The sequence below is a fragment of the Mytilus galloprovincialis genome, chromosome 1 (genome assembly GCF_965363235.1).
Source record: "Mytilus galloprovincialis chromosome 1, xbMytGall1.hap1.1, whole genome shotgun sequence".
NCBI lineage: Eukaryota > Metazoa > Mollusca > Bivalvia > Mytilida > Mytilidae > Mytilus > Mytilus galloprovincialis.
This window is the reverse complement of record NC_134838.1, coordinates 74,896,094-74,919,460: the sequence shown is the minus strand read 5'-3', so window position 1 is coordinate 74,919,460 and position 23,367 is coordinate 74,896,094. Positions and strand designations below refer to the sequence as shown.

General features: G+C 30.2%; 1 protein-coding gene across 4 annotated transcripts; it reads left to right on the top strand.

Annotated features, from left to right (window-relative positions):
* The first annotated feature begins 1,245 nt into the window (after positions 1 to 1,245).
* On the top strand, positions 1,246 to 22,563 carry LOC143083587 (serine/threonine-protein kinase TBK1-like). 4 transcript variants are annotated; one of them, XM_076259860.1, is made up of 19 exons: positions 1,246 to 1,335; positions 5,011 to 5,143; positions 6,119 to 6,250; positions 6,845 to 6,974; positions 8,874 to 8,964; positions 9,314 to 9,413; positions 10,352 to 10,512; positions 11,155 to 11,265; positions 12,495 to 12,674; positions 13,526 to 13,728; positions 14,808 to 14,958; positions 15,616 to 15,796; positions 16,626 to 16,732; positions 17,318 to 17,434; positions 17,893 to 17,994; positions 18,928 to 19,012; positions 19,621 to 19,685; positions 20,385 to 20,453; positions 21,846 to 22,563. In XM_076259860.1, the coding sequence occupies exons 2-19, from the start codon at positions 5,048 to 5,050 to the stop codon at positions 21,907 to 21,909; spliced, it is 2,145 nt and encodes a 714-aa protein (XP_076115975.1). In that variant the 5' UTR covers positions 1,246 to 1,335; positions 5,011 to 5,047; the 3' UTR covers positions 21,910 to 22,563. The 4 variants fall into 4 exon arrangements, with proteins under 4 accessions (XP_076115975.1, XP_076115986.1, XP_076115967.1 ...); XM_076259871.1 differs by lacking the exon at positions 1,246 to 1,335 and adding an exon at positions 1,362 to 1,500 and having other exon boundaries at positions 19,624 to 19,685; XM_076259852.1 differs by lacking the exon at positions 1,246 to 1,335 and adding an exon at positions 1,362 to 1,500.
* The last annotated feature ends 804 nt before the right edge of the window (positions 22,564 to 23,367 follow it).

Here is a 23,367-nt window from a genome sequence, read left to right as displayed (position 1 = left end):
GCATGAGAGTGTGGAACAACATGTCGAATATTTATATTCCGAAAAGGGCCCTATGATTATAGGAATAAGAATGAATTTAAATTTGAATTTAAATTTGAATTTAAATTTGAATTTAAGATATTTATAAAACCAATAACGCAAAACATATAGCTATTAATGTAAACATTGACAATAACCAGGGGAATCAACTGTCGAATTCAGATAAGATTTTAGTAAAAAAAATGCATTTATAGCAATAGCTCATATACAATTATAGTCGATTAATGATTTTAAAAGACATATATAATTTAGAAATTTATCATTTCCAGCTGATATTTTTAATTTTAAATTTCTCCCCACTTACTTTATAAAATATATAAAGACAATAGCACAAAGCTGAAAAACTCATATTAATGATCTCGAATATAATTTCGAACTCATAAAATTTTCAATTGATTTGAATCAAAGATACCGGTTATGATCTACAGGGATGGAACCCGATTTTTTTTATTAAGGGGGAAGGGGGCACTGACTGACACAAACAGGGGTGGCGCTCCAGTCATGCATCAGTGGTTCCCTATATATTTAACCAAACTCCCCTTGGATCGGCCTATGATCTAGTACGTGACAAGAGGAGCGTTTCGTCTTCCAGAGGCCAATAAGCAGTATTAAAGAATTACAAAGTTTAAGGACATTAGATATGAAAAAGTCCAAGTCTGACCTGCTTTTTGCTAATTTATGTTTTTATAATTATTACAGTTTAAATATCAATTATATATTATAATTCAATTTTTTTAATTGTTAAAGTTTAGCTTTCTTACTTAATTGTTTGCCTGTTATACATGTATTTAATATTAGTTTGACCTAATTTAAATATCTAAATGCAATTCATTTTTCTCAGAAAACTTTTTATATATACATCTTTTCATGTCCAAACCTCAAACCACAAGGTTCAATGAAATAAATGTCATTCTTTTTTCCCGATAATAAACAAGGAACTACATGTAGCCTTTATATCTACCGTATTTACAAAGGTAAGCATACAAAGTATATGTACACTATTATTTTTACATGAATTACGCTCAAAATACACTATCAAATTCAGATATATGTACGTACAATGCAATCATAATTTAAATTATCCTACACATAACGACAATCATGTATTGAAAAAGATAATGTTTTGTATAATCTTCTATTAAAATCAATATTACAATTGATTTGGTTTATCATGTTTATGTTTACAATACGATTTACTTCCGGGGAATACCAGTTTCTATTTTTAGAATAAAAATGAAAGGACAATATCAAATCAAATACATTTATATAAATATTCATCATGGACTAGTTAAAGAGGTAATTATATATCAAGTATTTTAGTATTGTGTTCGAGTAATATTATCTTTATATTTTGAATATTTGATTTCTAAAAGTACAAGCGGATTTTCCGCGTTGTCATCTGGATTTCCAATTTATTTTAAAATGCCCGCTGACGTACTACTGCAGATGTAATGTAAAAAGGTAAGAAATGATTTTGAAAACACAACCGCTCTTTTTATAGTTTTCTAATTTATTTTCATAAAAATATTGAAACTAGGTTTGCCGCAATCATTATATACCAAAAAAATATAATGTTCAGCGACACTTTCGTTTCATTAAATTTATATCGCTGATAAAAAACTATAATAGATATATAATAATTAGTATTCAAACAAAGAAACAGTTCATGTGTAGACCCGAACGTTTATTGTCAGGAGAAACAGGGTAGACAGATGCATTTTGGCTGTTATAAGTTATATATATGACATATATGTAAGGTGAACTGTTTTTCTTCTCTTGCAAGTTAGATTAGTTGTTTAGAGTAAAAAAAGGGGGGTTCTTATATTTAAATGATGTACAAACAGATATTTATCTCCGTTTTGGCCTTGGCAATGACTTACCAGTATTTCTTGAAGTAGGCGAAGAGTTATTTTTTTTATGCGATTTGTTTTTTTATATTTTCTTTTCTTATTGTGTACTGTGAGTATTGAAAATGAAACAAATTTAAATGCAAAGTAAAATCGCTGTTATCGTTGATTCTACGTGTTAAGTAGATTGAGTATCTTTTTACTCAGACCAACATTGGCAGCGGTGGGTATTCACAGACATCAATGTCCCATCTTAGACATCATTACCTATAAAATGTATGTCAGAAGTTATATCCAAGCGAGTCGTGTAGCTATAATGCATTTTTTTGGGTTATTCATTGTCTTATACAACGTATAAGGGCGAGGGTCATCTTTCAGTTATAGACGTTGTTGAAAAGGTACTTATATAATAAGTAGATCTCTCTGGTCGGTTTTCCCTGCTGGAAAATCGCCAAAAATGATGGGTTACAGTTTGGAAAAGCGCCAAAAATGTGAAACATAAAAAATTTTTGTAATCGTCCGTTTAATACTGAAAGAATATATAAGACAGTTGAAAGTGCACGAATAGGTTAATCCAGAAAGAGCACAAACGTTAAAAATCATTACCGCAATTAGCATACAGGCGGAGGTGGCAGTTTATTTAAAATGACATGAAAAATGAGTCAAATGAAATAACCAAATTGAAAATTGCAAGGAGAGGTTCAAATTTATGTGGGAAAAGGTAAATACAATGTTTGTTTAATATAATAAGTTGAAATTGATAAAATTGATGTTCAGTTATCATTAATGGTTAACCACGTTACGTTCAGCTGCAAATATTTCGGCTAGGGAAAATAGTAATATGAAAATAAAATAGAGAATGGAAATGAGGAATGTGTCAAAGAGACAACCCGACCTAAGCAGAAAAAAGCTTAATATGACTGTGTTCTATAATATGCTTTAACAGAGAGGATCATATTCTGAAAAAAAAACCAGAGAGAAACAAAGTACAGAAGCTTGTTATTGTGTACCTATTCTGACATCGGACTCGGACTTCTTTTAATCGAGTTTTACTGTGCGTATTGCTGTGTGTTTGCTTTTTCTACATTGGCTAGAGGTATAGGAGGAGGGTTGTCAGGCCCATATACAGGAATTTCCATGGGGGATTATTTGGACTAGCGTACTTAACTTTAACAGTCACAATTCACACAGAATGATGACTTTAGCAGTGCTTTCTTGTTTTCAAAGGAGGGGGTGTCCGAACCCCCTGGCTACGGTTATGGTTGAAATATCAAATACCATGTTTATCCCCGCCGCATTTTAGCACCTTTCCCAAGCCATGAGCCTCTGGCATTTGTTAGTCTTATACGATTTTTAATTTAAGTTTCTTTTTCATATTTCGGAGTTGAGTATGACGTCCATTATCACTGAACAACTACTCATTTTTGTATAGGGGCCAGCTGAAAAAAGCCTCCGATTGCGTCCCCATAAGGATGTAATTGCGTGTCTATATGTATCCGTCAAGCCTTGCGGCACTCCCAAGCATAGGTCACGAGTGACCAACCTTAATACCCAAGATTAAACAGATGCCGCCAATATCTTCCTTATTTTCGAAAATTAATGAATATGATCGTTTTAACAATTTACGGAATAACGCAAACAGAGGTTTTCTGAAAGTTTGTAAGAGTGTCTTTTGAAAATATATGAAAACAAAATGTTTGCCTGAACAATTAATCAGGTTCTAGGTATACAGCAGCGTTGTACTACTCCTACTGTCTCTTAAAACATGAACCATTATCTTACCTAAATCACGCCTACTAACCCCATATTAAATATACACGTTCTCCACGCGGTCGCCTTTAAACAATAATATTCCTGGAAATGTATAGCATTACTATTAGTTACACATTCGTTCTCATCCCATATGGAATTTACTGACCCTATTTTATTATATATATATGATATGTTAGTCCACTAGTACACTGTGTAACTTATACTAGTATGACCGCGACTACAATGTAGATCTGTGTTAGTTATAATTCTGTTTCTAAGAATATTCAAAATTACAAAGAGCAAAGTAGGTAATAAACTTATATATTTATCATACTTTGTCAACCTAGTAGACAAAGTTGTTATTACGTATTATATATGTAAATGTACCTACATGTACGTTTGTGATCTATATTATTTTACAGTTTCTAAATGAACGTTTTCATTTTAAATTAACAATTTGTAGAATGAAAGGAATTTCCTTTCAGGATGCTGTTTCAATTGATAAACTTTATAATTAAATTGTCCATTCAACAATTTGAAAAATCACGGAAGAGCTTTCAAAAATGCATTTTTATACACAATAAGACCGCCATAAATAGACATAGATATGATTTTGTATTGTATCCTACTTTCCTCTTTATTACATTAAAGCCCTATAAGTACTTTAAAGTGCAAAATACGGAGCTTTATATACAATAGAGTTGAGACTTTAGACGGAGTATGTTTTAAAAAACACTTAAGTGGGGAGGGGTATGTCATATCCAAATAATTACAATTGTTGATGAAAATGTGCTAATTTTCCACAATAATCACGAAATATCGATCCCTATGTGCGGCCTCCTATACAAAAGACGTAGCTTCTTTCATTTTGAAAATTTTCATTCATATTAAACGGAAACTGGAAAAACAATAAAATCATTAATGTGAACACGTGAATGAAAGCATTGTTTATAACTAGAATCTATAAATACAATAGAACAAGTTAAAAAAAAAACGCGGAAGAATTAAGAATAATTTTATTTTAATACTGAAATAAGCTTTTATTTTAGTGTTTTTGTAGAAAAACCAGTTTAGAAAGTTTATAAGGTAGAACTCATTAAATACAATACATATTTCAAATCTTTTTGCACAATTTTTATTCTAAGTAACCAAAGGGTTTGGCAATTTACGGACAAATCTTGACTAAGACTGTAACCATGGAGATGATCATTTACGTACAATTTGTTTTCTTGCAGCTGTAACAAAGGAGGTGTTAATTTATGCACAATTTTTATTCGAAGATTGTAATCAAAGGGTTCGGTAATTTACGGGCAACTTCTATCGAAGACTGTAACCAAGGAGATAATTATTTACGTTCACTTTTTATTTTAAGACTGTAACCAAGGAGATGGCAATTTACAAATCAAGGAATGGAATATGTAGGAGAAACTGTTAACCATTATTACAGCTTGAAGGATAGACTGGGACAAGGAGCATTCTCTTGTGTATTTCTCGGATACAATAAGGTATGCTGGTGTTGAACTGCCAAAAAAATGAGACAATCGAACCACTCTATTTCAAAATTACAAGCTTTTCAAAAGACAGTTTAAAGTAAAAGTATATAAATTTAAAGGAACTAAAAAAGCAGAAAAAATGAAGGGTCCGTGTGGTTGATTTTAAGATATAATCCATTGAAAATTTGGCGGCAATATAGTCTATTTAGAGTTTTCAAATATGTGTTTTTGAAACTATATGAAATAAAATTATGAAAGGAAAAGTAGGAGTTAGTGGACAATTTTTATTTTGGGTAAAGCATGATTGGATAAAACCAGAGAATTCCAAAAATATGGCAAACATTACAAAACCAGAGGAGCTAACATTTAAAAAAAAATATTTGAGTAAAATAAAGACACTTAATATATCCATAAAAAGCAGCAATTATAGATCTTAGTCGAAGGGAATATAAATGATAAACATGCAAGAGTGAAAGAGAAGAAATAAAAATTGAGTTGGTGAACTAATATGAACTTGGGCATTAAAATGTTTTACAAAAACACAAAACAAAAACTCACTTAACTCTTTTATACAAAGATGGTAGGCAACAAAAACCTTACGCATACGCAAAACTATAATAAAGAGTGCCGTAAAAGGCGATTGGATTATGGATAAATTTCAGCTTAACTAAAATTTATAATACAGATACCGACTTATCTGATGTTTGAAAAGCATAAAAAGACGGCAATGGAAAGTAGCTTTCAAATAAACAGGAAAGGAAGATTGACAATAGAGAAGATAATTTACCAAAATAACACACTTTTAAATGGATATTTGAACTTTCTATTCCTTTTTTCTCTACAAACAGATGCTTCAATATAATCATGCTCGCCAGATATTATTCATAGTTGGTAAACTTTTACAAAACATATGAACAGATTTTTTTTTTTTTTTTTTTTTTATTGTTTTATAGTTCCAATCTGAAGGTTTTTATTATTTACTTACAGGTAACTGGTGAAAAAAGAGCTTTAAAAGTACCGAAACGTGCAGGAGCAGATAAAGCAACTCAACGGGAAACAGATGCTCTTCTGTCTTTCCGGCATACAAATATTGTTCAGCTGTTTGGCATTGAAGATGAGGTATACAACATAGACACATTAAGATAATTCTGTATAAAACGAGAAATAGCAATACACGGATTGCCATTCACATTCTCAGAAATACATTGCCTAAATATATAAACATGATTGAATCTATGGATATGAATAATACATGTAGTTAATTAATTATTTTAACGGTACAGATTTTATAGCAACACATGTGTATTTCCAACATTAATATCTTATTAGGGGTGATCGATGTCAAAATAATTGAAAATCGAAAACCTAGTACCAACTTTGTAGAACTGACAACCAAAAATGGCCAGATGCGTAGAGCCGAACACGTACAAGGAATCAGTTATGCATGAGGAACATTATATTTAAAGATATAAAAAGGAAATATTCAAATATTCAAATATTGCATTTTATATGAATAATAGTGAAAAGAACAGAAAAGGCAAGAAATAAGATTATTATTTACATCATTCTTAATAGTTGTTCAGCAGTCACGGGTATGTCGTCCCGATCACAAATAATGGTATTTACTAGAGCTGGAATAATAAATTCAAAGCTACAACAATTAGCTTAAAATATTATATCAAACTTTGGTAAATTGTTGTAATCTATTTTCAGATGGTTTCAAATAAAACGGTAATAGTTATGGAATTTTGTTCCGGCGGAAGTTTACAAACCATGCTACAGGAACCAGAATACATGAACGGATTACCCGATATTCTCTTCACATTATTATTAACCCATTTAGGTATGAAATAGATCATGGCTTATTGTATTACATGTGTAGAAATTATTGTTCCTGTACGAATACGCCTCATTACGAATACGAATACGAATACGAAAATGTTATAATAATTAACTAATTTATAATTATTGTCCCGTAATTAAAGATTTTTTTAAACTCAAGATTAAAAAAAACCCCAAATTATTTGCAATGAAATATTTGTATTTAAAAATTTGCCATCAGCATGCTTTTGTCTATCTTAGTTTCACATAATACACCGACAAAAGTAGGAAACGGTAACAGAAAACTTCATAGGAATCAATTCATGCTTTTTTAATTTGTTTAAATTCCTTGAGAGAACATGTTAAATATTTTATGGTACATATAATTTTCTCAAATTCGATTTAATTAGCTTACGATCAAGGAAGACCTAATATACACAGCATATAAAATATCTCGTCACGCAAAACTGTTATAATATAATTGTTTTAAAAGGTTTAACTGATGGTGTAAAGGAGAGATGGGGAGGGTACGAAAATAGCAATACAAAGTGGCCGAAAAAATATTTATCTGACCAATGCATGTGCCAAAAAGCTACGAAAAGTTGGTTTTGCTATAGCAAGCACAGAATCACGAGAAAGGAACTGGAAACACATTGCACAAAAATAACTCAGATAAAAAAGATAGTGTTTAAAAAAACCCGGATAGGTTCAAATCGCATGTTTTAAATTACACTATTAAATGTTGGACTCTTAGGTAATCACTGATTAACAACAAGAGGGTACTAAAAATAAATATTTATGACTTCCTCCTTAATTGTATAGCACATCCGATATAGATAAATTCTAGATTTCCCTTCAATAAACCTCCACGTGGTCTTTAAAATAGAACAAAATAAAAGTTTGACCATATTTAGTAGCGTAATGATCTGCTACTTCATCGATCCATAATATGATTGATAAAACAATTTATGGTCATGGTATAACCTAGTCCGGACCAGATAATCATCTCTTCAGCTGAGGGTATTTTTTTAATTTTGAATTTCATAGATTTATCTCAGGAAGGCGTCAAAGCAACAATTGAAATAAATTCCCACACTCGTTGAAATAATCATCAAATTTATGAAAATGTTATCTTCAATGAGTGTTATCCGGTGACTTTTTCTTTCTATTTTATTTAAAAACAGACGAATAAAGTAAAGATTTATACCTACAGACGAGAATCGAAATCATTTAGTTTTAGAAACAGTTTTCTTTATCTTAGAAACAGTCAATGGAAATATTGTCATTGCACTAATTTCTTCCAAGTAATGTATGTCCCCCTTTTTGTTTTATTAATAAATCATGGTTTTGTGAAAATTTGAATTGGAAACGTATGTAAACAACGTACACTCCTTCATGTGGAAAGTGTACAACATAGACATTCTGTAGCCCCCCTTTTTAAATATTTTATTTTATTAATATATTTTGAATATTGAAAAGTATATTTCTAGCCTGCCATATATTCTTTAACAGTTTAATTGACTACTAGTTATACTACGGTATTTCATAGAGAGTAAAAATAGATTACTTATGGTCAAGTATCTGATGAATTAACGACTGGTTTTAAATGTATAACAAAAATAAAATAAACATTTCAAATACTTATGATTAAATCAATAATCACATTATATGTTGAAGAAAAATGTTTCAACATAATTAATTAGTTTAAAGTTTGAAATAATAACCCATTCTACCACTATCAGAACTTCTTTTGTGTCGTAACACTGTTTTGCTATATGTCCTTAATGTAATAAATAGTGCGAGACCACTAATAACAATTGTCTCAGCATAAAGAAACTATTGCATTATATTCCAATTAACTCGTAGTTTTGTAGTTTTGCCTTTTATAAACAACTTGTTTTATTTATAATATCTGTTTCAGCTTCAGGTTTACAAGAATTACATTCTAAAGACTTTGTTCATCGTGATATCAAACCAGCAAATATACTCATTACCAAATCCGTGCCAAATATGTAAGTAACGACCCCCTTCAACCCCCCCCCCCAAAAAAAAAAACCTCTTCAGTATGTTAGAGGGAAAGTAAATCAGAAACTATACGATTTACAATATACTTTCGATTCAACTTTTGTTATTTTTTTTAAATACAAAGATAATGAATATAAAATACCTAAAGATAACGTTACTGGTATAATTTATATGTCATTCCAGCTACTTGAAATTGATGTCATCTGATTAATTACTACAATGATCATCTGTAATCGAACAATATCTTCGATTTTATTCTAACAATCAATTTACTCTTTTACTTACAATTATTTTCACATTTTAACTTTGTTATTCTTATAATTTTTCTTTTAACAGAATAACCTTTAAAATATCTGATTTTGGATCCTCAAGACAAAATCATTCCCAGTACGACGAGGAAATGTGTCTTTCATTGGCGGGTACAGAAGAATATCTGGTAATTGTTTCTAATATCTAAATAAATGTACAGTTAAACGGGTCATGATGGGGTTAGAGGGGGTAAGGCAGGGGTTTCTTTTCTGTATTATGGAATTCTTTTCAATTTTTGTACATTCTTCATTCATTTGACATTCATGCTCACCTGGTGTAGACAAATTGGTACCGTTAATGTAATTGACAGATTATTTTCTTTTCTATTTACCCCATCAAGACCTATGACTTTGCAAAGCAGTTGGTAGAATTGAAAAAATGATAAATTAATACTAACAGATCGACATTTCACTTTGAGAAGCTTTAAACAGCCAGACAAGTACAGTGTACTGAAACATTTAGAATAAACATATTTTGCAAAAATGCTAAAATGAGATATATTTGGATAACATTCTAACATATAAACGTTATACTCGACTGAACTCACAAACCAAGGAATAATGTAAAACAACCATACATTCAAAGTAAAAGTTTGCACTGCAGTTTCTCAAGCGTGTGGTGAAACTTATATATCGAATGTATTCAGGATGCATTGCGGTTAAAACATGTTACGATTACAATACATGGATTATGCATATACTCCTAGTAACCACGTCAAATAGAAGGTGTGGTTGCATGAAGATAAAGACAAATGGGAGTGTCAGTGGAAACGAATGCGTTTGTGATTCCCCTTAAAAATAACATCAGTAATCATCAGACCTATGTATTTTCCTGTTGGTTTTACTACGACCCATTATTTACTTGAAGATTTTGAATAAATAAATTATATTGATAAAGTGTATATACGTAAATACTTAAAACCCAACAATCTGTTGTTTATAATTTGTTTTTGTCAAAAAGATTTGACAATACAAACTTACCTATGTATATTGAAGCCTAAAAACATAGCATTTTTCTAATTTATTCGATTTTCAAGTACTTATTTTAACAAGTCTTTATTTCCAGCACCCGTTACTTTATAAAGGAGCTTTCATACAGAAATCTAGTCATGTAAAGGTGAACTCATGTGTGGATAAATGGGCATTAGGGGTAACGTTGTTTCATGCTGCATCGGGTAATGTTCCTTTCAAGCCTTATGGCGGCGCAAGAAGGAATAGGCAAACTATGTAAGTACTAGTATTATAAAGTTACGTATTTGTTTAGAAATGCATCTATTTCATGAATAAATTTGAAAAATTATCTTAATCATTGTTGGATATTTACTATGTTTAATAAAATTGATTTTTTCTGACGAAGTAAGAAAGCTTCTTGCAGCAGATAGTGGGTTGTTGATCGTTCTAATATCAAAATTAAGTTGAAATTATAATTAAATTTTATAGATGAACCTTTAATTATTTCGTTTCCGTACTGAGATTATGAATAGAATAATGACAAAAGTACAGAAAAGGAAGTTTTCTTTTGTCGCGTTACAGTTATATTAACATTGGTAAATTATTTTAGTTTTTAAAAAGTCCATTGTTTGTAAGTGTCTCATTGTTACTTAAAATAGATAAGAATATCAGTACTGTAATTTGGAAAAATCCCTTTTTGTTCTATTGAAATCCGAGGTAGTTTTCCTCGTTAAGACTATATTTTTATTTTATGCAACACCGGAAGAGCAGGACAATTGAAACTTTCGGGAGGAAATACAAACTGTCAAATTTCAGAAGTATCAAATTTTCTTAAAATTATGTAATGAGGAAATATCGGAATTACATTTTATTTTATTTATTTTACGCAATAGTAACATACTGAAATATTCTTTTAAGGTTTTTAATAATTAGTCAAAAACCAAGAGGAAAAATATGTGGTATACAGGAAATGGAAAACGGAAAGATTCAGTGGAGTTCTGAGTTTCCAACATCATGTAACATATCAAGGTATCTATTCTAATACTCTTGTCTGATCTTATACATTGAAACAATAGAAAGTGAAATATCAACTGAAAAAAAGACAACAACCCGGAAGCGTAGTGTCAAGTACCATATCAATAAATGTAGAGCGATACCCAGGAAGTAAAAATAGGAATAGGGAAATTTTTATTTGTATGCATATGACCATGACAAATATAAAATGTGGTATACATATATATAGTATATAATATTTTAAGATACAAATGATTAATGATTTTATTTATAAAAACCCTCTTCAAATCGAACACTTTCAATTAATAGTATATAAAGATATACACCAATCTTGACGTACTTGATAAGAATCAAAAGTCCTCCTAAACACATAAGGAAATGAACTTTATTCAAAACTTTACTATAGCTTGTTTGATATTGGAATATTTACGTTTTAATCTTAAAGTCATAAATATTGACTTCGACGGTAATGTTACCTAAATTACAACTTTGTCATTGTGATGATTTCGAAATGTAACGCCCTTTGTAAATATATTATGACAAATGATCATGCAGGTATTCGTACAAAAGAATATCCGAAACTAAGGATGGAAGTAAAAACTAACAACAATTCGAAAATTACTTAGAAGTCACGCCTTCATAAGAAAGAAAAATCGTCATCATGACTTATGCAGAAATTAACTTTAAACATATATCAAAGCTAAAACAGACTGAGCCTTTATTGACAGAACAATGAATATTTTATGAATAAACTAACAGACAAACACTAAAAATAAAATGCCCGAAATGGAAGAATACGAATCGGAACATCTCAACAATAACCCTTACGAATACTCCAATTTGTACACCAGAATTTAAAACCAGAAATGACACCAACAGATCAGTTGAATCATCTCAAATTTTCTCGACTTAAAATACATGAACAGTGCAATTGAGATGTTAAATAAATATACAGTGGATAGCAACCGTCTTCAAAACAACATTTATGCAAATATATGGTTAACATAGTTCAACAAGAAAAGATATTCAACAAGATAAGTTGAAGAAAGACAGACAACACCAATTATTTATTTTGGAATCAATTTACAATATACATCACTATAATTTCTCAAAATGAGAGTCAAACACATGCCGTAAAGATAGTTTACAGATTTATAGCAATTTCAGCCTTTTCATATTTTGAATCAAAATAATAATGATTATACACCCCATATTAGATTTGAAAATGCTGTTGAATTTTTTAGTGGTCTAAAATCAAGATTGGTACCTTTGATGTCCGGATTGTTGGAAGCTAACAACGCACACCAGTGGTCCTACGAAACCTTCTTCCAGGAAGCATATAATTTAGATAATGCGGTGCCTATTCATATTTTGAACATATGTGATTGTCAATACTTAACTGTTTATTTGAATAAAAGCTCTAGGTATGTGAAAAACACTTTTAAACAATTATATTATTTCAACAAAACACACAGATTTTCGTGAAACTAAGATTTGTTTTTCCCTTTTGTCATTCAGAACAATTGTTTCTTTTAAAAAAAAAAACCAAACAGGAAACATATTATAATATTGCAGTCAATAATTGTTCTACATCAAACTGTTTTCAATATATTATATTTGAGGGTTTCTACATGATATTTTATAAGTGTATCTTTAATGCTATACGTCAAGAAAATATGAATATATATTATCATATGATTTTCCGAAGAATGCATAAGTGTTTCAAAGTCGTATTTCTAATTTTGAACTTGCAAGTAGATCGAGGCATATCAATAAATGGTATATCGCACGTTATACAGCCCTTCATCTTTTAATATTTTGGCCTGCCAAATTTATAAAAAGAAAAGATAATACAATTATTTCTAGCATTGTGTCTGCTTACATCTCGGAAATTTGATTTTTTTGTTTTAATAGTATTAATCAGACCATTTGTTTTATCTTTTTAGTTATTTAAAATATTCTAATGCTGGGTTCTTTCATATGGCTATCGATAAGAGATGGATTTGGTTCGCTAAACACTGAAGTCCTTACAGTAATTGTTCAAAGTTTTTCTTTACTCGCTAGATTTGTGTGTCTTTGTTAATAATACCGCATCTCATTATTGTTATCTGGCACAAAGTTTTTTTTTATCTTAAAATTTTGTATTAATTCTTTCGTTTTCTAGTTGAGACATATGAAAATTATATATTATGTTGTTATATAAATAGCCTGATTATATAAGTAGCCAAATATTTTAAAACTATATATTGCATTTATCAAATTCAATACATTGCAGGTTATCGATGCTTTATGAAATGATTGCAACAGAGACTGATATTGACAGACGTTATCAAACAATTTATTTTGAAAAAACAAATATTGAACATCTTAGCTTGGACACAACGATAAAAGATTTACCAGTTACATCTCGGGAAAATCCCTTATTGTTAATTTCCACTATTGATGTTGATATTTTTAATTCTTCACGAATTCAAAATGGTGAGTTTAATATGCATGTTTATGACATACATGTAACAGCAGTATTTTTTTAACCTTAATTCTGTCACAGTTGTTGCCAATTGGCAATAACAATAACAATGATCACCAACCATGGACATTGCAACAGACAACATCGATTCCTCCGGAAAAGCAGACGTACTAAAAAGACAAAAAATGACGCACACCATATGGTCCTGATAGCCTCACGTGGAATAAGCACAACATGAAGTGGGTTATACCAATTACATACATGGAAACCTTCCCTTTGAATCCTCAGACCATATGCTATAAAACTAGATTTAAACACGCATTCGTTTTGTAAATGCATTCTTAGATAACTATGAATTTGTCATTGGTGGATTCATTAAGATAATCGCTAAATACTAAATAGAGGCAACAGTAGTATACTGGTGTTTAAAGTCCGAAATCGTTTGAGAGACAAAAAAGAATCGGTTTACAAACTAAAACCGAGGGCAATAGATCAACTAAAAGAGGGAAACATGAACAACAGGAATAATGAAGTGCAACGAAAACAAACATCAACACACTAAAAATTCGCACATCATTTATCCTCATGCAGCTATTTGAGCTAAATAAAACTTTGAAAATAAAACTTTTATTTTATTTCAATCGAAAAATATAAGTCAATCATTATAATTTACTCTAGCAAAGATGGACTCATTTATACAGTTAAGCAACGATTCGTTATGTTTAAGCTTGTATAATCTGATTTGGAGAAAAAGTTCCTAAATTGAGAAAAGTCGGATGGAATAGAAAACTGTTTAGAAATCGTATGGTCAATTCATGTTTAGATCTGCTGTTGTCTGTTATATGGTCGGGTTGTTGTCTCTTTGACACATTCCCCATTTTCATTCTCTATTTTATTTTTCTCTTTATCGTTTTTGTCTAATCTACGACATACACTGCGTGCTGTGTTAGTCGTACGCGGCGTCAACATAAAAAAGGAATTGTCACATGTCCATATGTGGGCAAATATCGCGTAAACAGTTCGGTCAACCACAAAATAAAAAAATATCCCAATCTTCATGTATCAACCATGTTCGTTTGTACATTTATAGATATTTCAACACTGGACAATGCAAATTTAAGAAATGAGATGCTTGTCAAAGTTGGCCGAAAAGCAGCTTGTATTATAGCTTATTTGTGCAATACTGTAGAGGACATACATCGAGCTAAAAAATGTGTTCAAACCTTTCGATCGGATTTAAGGTAAGATGCCTCTTTTGATTTTCTTTTTTGACGAGACTATATATGATTGACATACACTTCATTTGATGGTGACCATCATCCTACACATTCATGCATTTAAGCCTTAAATTGTGATCCGTCCGAAGAATGTGACTGATTAACCTTTAGACCTTTAGCAGGGACTCTCAACCCCAAAATGTTAAAGTCTTGGATGTATTAATAGTTGAGACTAAAAAATAGCTAAATACATCTTGGGTAAACTCTGCATGCGAGAGTTGGAACTTAGGTACCTTAATAATTTCTGAATTAACATTTTGTCGGTTCCAAAACACCACAAGATAATAGAAGTAAAGACCCAGTATTAAAAAACGTTTTTCATTTTTGATATCATTCCTGATACCATACAATGTATATTTTGGTGTTACTCAGTAAATTCTCTTTTCGGGTTTCTTCTGGAATAGTGGAGTTTGCATCAATTGTGTTACAATTGTTTATAGTTCCTTTATATTGCCAAAATTGGGTGAGCATTCCAAACAGACATAATGGACTTCATGTTTAAAGAAGACAAATAAACTACATTATATGTTAAATACAATTATACCAAAATGTTACAATAACTATTAAAATGATTTTATGTACACGTATTTTTCCATGATTATACTGACTGGTTTTTTTCAGAAATAGTAATGAAATAAAGTTAAAGGATTTACAGAAAGAATTTAAGTTATTAAAAATGATTGCAAATGAAAGACTTTCTCGATCAAAACCGTGTAGTTCACAAATGTGTTCAATACAAACAGACAGCCCATTAAGAGCAAGAGGAACACAAAACAGTTCAATGCACCAACCAACCATGGAGGTATGTTTATCACATGTATATGCTGACTGAAGAATTTCTAAAATTTTGCATTTATTATAAAAGACTTGCCATATTTACTCTGTTTTATATCCCTTATGTTTCTGAACTTGACATTTGCTACCGTTACTTTGATTTAAATAATATAAAAATTGTTGTTTGCATACCAGGAGATACTTCAAAACGTTTTTGCTTATTTATTTTATCAATCTTAATTCAATCTGAAAAAATGATGATTTTAGTCTCATACTGTTATCGACATTACTTGAACATAAATTTTATTGGTTGACTATGATACACACGTTAAGTCTTATACATTTGCTAGCTTGGTCAAGATGTGAAGTCAATTAGTTTCATACTCATGTGAAGTTTCTTGAGCTAGATCAAAATAACAGTTCATTTAAAAATGCCGGTTACCTGTTATGAATAGGAAAGTCTGTTATTAATAACATAATTGTTCAAACAAAGAATGTTTGTTTGTAACTACCTTGAAGTTAAGATATAAGTAAAGAAGGATGAGTTATAATCATCGTATTAATCGAAAAGGATGAAGCATTATGATAAGCGTTTTTGAGAGTTATTTTCTCAACCCATGTCTTTTTAACCGCCTGTGGTAGCGTGCTCACTTCGAGTGTGGGAGGTCGTTGGTTCAATTGTCGGCCATTTCAAACCAAAAACTTGAGAATTTGTGTTAGTATCATTTTGGGCAACTAGATGTTAAACGCCAATCCATTATCATTTACATCCTTTATACACAAATGTAAAATAAAAGATGTAGAAGAATTTATACTACCAATTATTATATATTTCATGAATTTTATTATTTTTAAAGATCACACAAGTTACAGAATACATCACGGAGAGAATACATGATGTATCAAGTATTATGAAAAGAAATTTAAAATCGAAAGATTTTACGTCTTTATGTACTGATGAATGGTAAGTTATAACATTAAATACTGAACAAATCAAAATTAAATCTATAATTATCTGTATTTCAACTTTATTATTGTTCAAAGATATAAGCAAAAAAAGTATTTAAGTTTGATAATAATATTACGGAAATCGACTACGACTATTATACAAGTGAGCTGTTAAGCTAGCTATGAAATCAGGTTAAATCCACTATTGTCTACACAAGGAAATTACTGTACTAAGTCAGGAAAAGGACAGTTGTTTTTCATTCGATTAAAATGTTTGAGCTTTTGAATTTGGGTTTTGATAAGGGAATTTACATTTTGAATTGTCATTGTAGTTCGTTATTATTGGTTAATTTACTTCTTTATGATCTACCTTTCACTTCCAAATATGTCATATGTTCTATAAGATATCGAATTGTATTCCAAATAATGGACTTCATTAAAAAAAAAGAGTTGTGTTTCTTAGTGCATCTTGTTTTTCTAATCACAGAAGTCTTATAAAGAAAAGTCAACATTGAAAAACACCCTTTGTGCTCAAGTAAGTATAATTCACACTTAGTCTAAGCTGTTTATATGTTTTAAGTGTATATATTTTTCTTTACAGTATTGGAACATTAAAAAGCTATTTGAAGACATCAAAAGATACATTATCAGATATTCTGAAGTATTCTGCCGTCCGGGAGAAAACACCTCTGGATTTAGTTCGTAATAAAAACTTAAGGTATGAAACATTTCATGGTTTCCTTCAACGTGTTTAAGTTAGAAATTCTGCAATTTAGTCATTTTACTTTTTAACATAACGGCGGCTTGTACTTGACCATCTACATTATGTGCTTTACAAAATGAACAAAAGTGTCACATTTTTACGGTTTTCAAAGAAAATAACTTTATAGAAACTTTTATCGAAGCTAAATTATATCATTTTAATAAAAATAAACAAGGACTTTTTATTTTTAAATTTACGATATTATTCTCTAGATATTAGGCGTCGGTAGATTGGAGGACTATTTTTCAAAATATATAAATAAAAACTATTGACGACTGTATATGCAAACAAGAAAACCCTTTCATGGAAATGTATTATGCATGAATATGGAAATGTAACGAATACAATTCAGTAACCTTAGTTTTTTTGTTTTGATTTTTTATCTTTCACATTATTTGTTTTTATATTCGTAGAGACAGTATTTTGAATTTAGTATACAAAGCCAGAAACCATTGGATAAACCATTGTGATTGTGATAATAAAATATTCGTTAACAATATCCAAGACATTTTAAGGTAATTAGAAAACGAATTTATAAATAACCTTTTGTAACTAAAAGTTAATATTTGTAAATAATATGCAAGTCGTTTTAAAGTAATTAGAAAACATAATCATATTGGAACGTCTATAACTTTGAATAAAAATATTCGTAAGCAATATCAAGCCATTCTTGGGTAATTACAATATAAAAACGACGATAAAACCGACAATTACATTTCAATGCCAAACAAAAATATGGAATTTACCGATCTTCTTCGTTCAGAATTCTATTTACAATGTTAGAAACAAAAGAAACTCCACAACATAAGGTTAAAGAACGCGTACGTCGACATTGTATGTGACTTTTGCTAAATATGTCACATATAATTCAGTCAAACACGTCATTATGATATAATTGTTGAATGTCAGATAAGAATATTATTCTGGCATATAAAGAACAGAGATCAAACCTCATGTCTCTAATGGGTTGAGATACAGATTCATGGTATCTGTAAACCAAAAAGCTTCGACATTGTTGTTAGGGTAACATTTTGAAAACTCAATAAAATACTTAAATCGAATATTAAAAGTTTGAAATTATTTCCTGAAAGAGCGGAACTGCCTTTTCTTTCACATGTTTTGTTGAAGTTTCGAAATTTGTCCTGGCAACGAATGAGACGATGACTTTTATTTGCTATGAAGGCATAAAGAACAAAAATCAATTTTAGATGCAAAATTATGAGTATGTCATTAAGGGTTATTAATTGTGCTGGTTTCATCATACATATCAGTGGACGTTGTCTCGAAAAACAAATATAAGATTATGCTATGCTGCTGCAACAATAAAACTAAATATGTACACATATCAATCAAGTTACTATTTTAAAAGAACAATTTCAAGTCAGTTATATTAACTGCTTAAAAAATACAGAACTTTTATTTATCTAAAATTCCGAGTTTTAATTCAGAAATGAGCTACATTTGAATGAAAAATTTCGAGAATTGTCGAGGAACATGGCAGAGTTAAAAGACATTATTGATGATGGATCAGCGGTGAGTTTATGCTCTATATTTAAGATAATATAAACGATTGGTGTTTCCTCACAAATCCGTCATCAGAAACCTCCAATCAATCTCCACATTTAAAAAAACCCCAAATAACCTTAAATATAAAACATCCTACATCTGAATAAAGAAGCTCTTTTTAAAGTTTTATCTTAAACATTTTCACCATTAAAATCAATGTGGTAACATTCATGCTATATGTAAGTTTATACAGAAGATAACACTTTAAATTGTAATAAATTGAAAAAAAAATAAATATTGTATATTCACGATAACGTCATATTAAAAAAAACCCATTATATCTGCAATAGAAAGAAAAACAAAATATCACCTAAAGATCACTGCAAAATTAAATTAATGCGAAAATACTCACATTCACGCATTATAGCCACGAACAAGATTTAGTTCAAACAAAATGGATAATTACTTGTTTTTATTGATAACCATGAATGCGAAATATAAAGTTAAAAAAAGAATAGATAAATGCATGAATATATAAAAAAATCCAAAACAAAATTGATATTACGAAAATGTATACTTATTTATTTCCACAACAATAAGATACCAAAATGAATGATAAAATATGTACATTTCAGCAGCCGTTATATCGAGATACATGCAACCAAAAGATGTCGATTAGTTGCTCAGAAGATTTAGAATCGTACGTATTTTTTTTCTGCAAGTGCTATTGTTGGCCATTCAATTAACTAACTAGTTGGAAAAATCATGATAACAACTTGAAAAACCTTTCCTTCACCAATCGTATCCCTGAAAAAAAACCAATTGTTATTCCAATATAAAATGATTTTGAGTATTTAATATTTGTTTTGAAGAACGACCAATAACTCGAGTTGTTGAAGGAATCCTTCCGACACGAACACATGCATGTGCATGAATAGAAAACAAGAACAAAAAAAGATTATTTTCTCCCTATGAAAAACATGTAGAAAAGTAGACTTTTTGCGTGCGCCTTCTAATGTAAGCTTCCTATAGACAAACAGCCAAAGGAAAACATCTGCACGAAAGAGAAGTGTCACCTGTGTCGCAATTGTTAACCAAGAAACAAACAAAAGTAGTTGTCTTATAATAAATCATTAGCAGTACAAAACGTAAAGTATCAAGGAAGCGTAACTCCAAGGAAAATTCAAAACGACATGTCTATAATCAAATGGCAAAATCAAAAGCTCAAACATATCAAAAGAATGGAAAACAACTATCATTATCCTGAACGGTACATGCATTTCCTTTGGTAGAAAATGGTGGATAAATCTTGCTAGCTAATCCTCGAACTTGTATGACAGTCTAAATTGCTTCCTACTGTTTTTTGATAAAATAAATGAATTTGAGTTTTTTTTTATAGAATATTTAAAGAAAAGACACAATTAGAAACAGACGGATTAATAAATTCAAGCAAAGAATCATTACACAGGTAGGATTGTGGTTCACTAGCAGCCCGTCAATATTACTACATGCTATACATATTTTATGTTCTGGCACCTTAAGGACACTTTGATAATCGTTTGTATCAATACTGGTTAGAACGTTTTCATCGACATTCCTAGATACATATTCAGGTGCTAAAGTATCCTTATAAAATCTATACAAAAAGAGGCAAACGGATTCAAGTTTTTTTCTCTTGTCTTCCTCGTGTCTTTATTAGACACAGGACAATACGATTAATTTGTATCTGAAAAAGGAACTCATGAAACCAACGTGTTATCAGAAGTCTTAAAAAGAACATTAATAGACAATCATTTCATATAAGCATATAAACAACGAAAAGACAAACAATAAGCTACACAAAAAAACAAAGAAAAGGAAAAAAAAATAATCGATTCACAGACCGGTGGTGATCTCAGATGCTCAAAAAAGGTATTGAGAATTTAATGTACTATTGGAACCCGTTATAGTCAGCATGTAAGGATACCGTTAGAATGTTTGTGTAAAATAAATGTAGTTGGTCAAAATGCAGTTAACATCAGGCAATTTATATAAAATACTTAACACAGTATATGTAACCGAGCTCTTTTTCGAAATAGCTGTTATATAAATTATTTTATTCCACAATTAATCATTGCATTATACAACATACTGTTGGCAATTGCACTGTGTGTATTAGTTTATTGCCATTGTATTGAACGTTATTCGAAAAGCAAAACTTCATCAACATGAAAAATACCCAATTTAACGATAGAATAGAGCTATAAATAACTGAAATACAAATGGGTAGTTTTGCTAGCTATTAAACCGGTTTTAATCTTTCATTTTGTACTCAGAAAATGCCTGCACCAATTTAGAAATACGACGGTAGTTCTTCACTCGTTTAGTGGTTTAAAGACGTTTGGTTTGCCAGTTTTTATAGACGTCGCCTTTGTTTGAATTTACCTTTGAATTTGGAATTTTTGTAATCCTTTTTTTTATTTTACGATTTAAACAAAAAAACATAACCCACGATGCAAAAGATTCTGAAACGGCAGACACTTGTTCCCATATCGATTTTCTTGATGCACAATAAAAATTGAGTTACAAATAGACAGTGCAGTATTTTGAAAAATGAAAGTATCCAAGTTACCACATTACCGCATTAATAAAAGCCTTTACGTTTTTGAACAAAGAAAAAGAACGAAGAAAAAAAGTACGCCCTTATTTTAAATTGACTTATTTTCTTTATGTTGTATAAAAAAAATATTATGATCATGTGCACAAAATATAGAAAGCACCTCCAGTCTGCCTTTGAACATTGAGTTATAAAATATACAGTTAGAAAATTGTAGCTTAAATATGTTGAAATATATATAATGATGATATTTTTTGATTACAGATTCATGAAGGAGTCCGATGATTTTGAAAGCCTACTTGAGAGTATGACGACACACGATTCGTAGTAGTATTTTTACTGCGAAATACAAATATGCTAATCTATCACATGCTGTCTTATGATTCAGCTATAAAACTAGTATATAGAGCGGATGTGTCATAACACGAATTCATTTGTTTTTGTGAGTTCAACTAACTGAAGACATGTAAATGTAGTCTATTAACTAAGAAGACGCTGAATTAATGAGGTGGATTCTTAAGAAAGCGTTATATGAAATGTTTTGAGAACCACCAATACTCATTAGAATCATACAACTTTTACATGGAATCTAACATACAGACTTTATTAAAAACTGACACTTGTGTTCACAAACATTTTCTGTAAGAAATTTAGTTGAAATACAACATATCTTATAGTTCAGCTCTTTACGCACACTATCAATGCAGAAACACTTTATTATTTAAATTATTATAGGTTATAAAATTTGTGTTCATTGTAAATTCTCTGTAAATATTTGTAATATTTATTAGATATTCCTACCATGTATTTAATTCAATCATTTATAACTTGACTTAATTAACATTGGAACAGTCATTTTAGCGTTGTATATTTATTGGACTCATTTCATACAGGTTGTCATTGCATTATGCTGCTGCCATTTTTTGTGAACTGTGATAATTTGAAATACAACTTCAGAATAAAAAAAAATATATGATAACAATTCTTGTTATTCATTTATGATTATTATTTGTTATAAGCAATTATTTTATAATGAATTGAAATATATTCACAATGTTAGTAAATTGTTAACAACGTTTCCTTGTAATATTATTTTATAATGAATTGAAATATACTCACAATGTTAGTAAATTGTTAACAACGTTTCCTTGTAATAACGATCAATAATATAACTGTAGTTTATCAATGTTCAAATTACTTAAATCATCAAGGCAACGATGAAAAACCGAAAGAATAGCAAAACCTCTGAACAAGAGCTAGACCGAATGTGTTGTCAGGGTCAAAGTCTGCTGTTGTGCATGATGTTAACCGCCTTGAGAATGTAATATTACTCCAAATGTCACAATCGGGAATATTATACTATTTGTTAAAAAAATTTCACCCAACCCTACTGTGACGTTTTTGCTTGGAAGTTTACATCCTTATCATTTTGATAAAAAGTGTGCAAATCATTATTTATTGAACTGGGGCATGGTTGGACATACTGAAGGACGAACTTACAAACAAACTGTCCAGGTTAGTGTTATGTTATGGGAATCATTCATGTGACGTGCAGCTTATAGTTCGTTGTTGTGTCCCGGTGTGCTGTAGTATATTCATTGGAGGTGTCCGTTGTAATGCACTTTTAGATTATTCATTTAGTACGTATTACTCTGTGCTGAGTGTTTTTGAGTTGGTCTGTACTGTATTCCTTTCACATATTGTTGTAATTGAACCGGTATTTTCAACATTGACATATACGGGAGTTTTGTCTATCCATAAAAGAGGGACGAAAGATACCAAAGGG

Bases quoted from the DNA above. Each gene is read 5' to 3' on its own strand.
- LOC143083587 (XM_076259860.1), top strand. From the start codon at position 5,048: ATGGAATATGTAGGAGAAACTGTTAACCATTATTACAGCTTGAAGGAT. The intron at 15,797-16,625 runs GTATGTTTATCA...TTATTTTTAAAG, and splicing joins TGCACCAACCAACCATGGAG to ATCACACAAGTTACAGAATA. The intron at 17,435-17,892 runs GTATGAAACATT...TTATATTCGTAG, and splicing joins GTTCGTAATAAAAACTTAAG to AGACAGTATTTTGAATTTAG.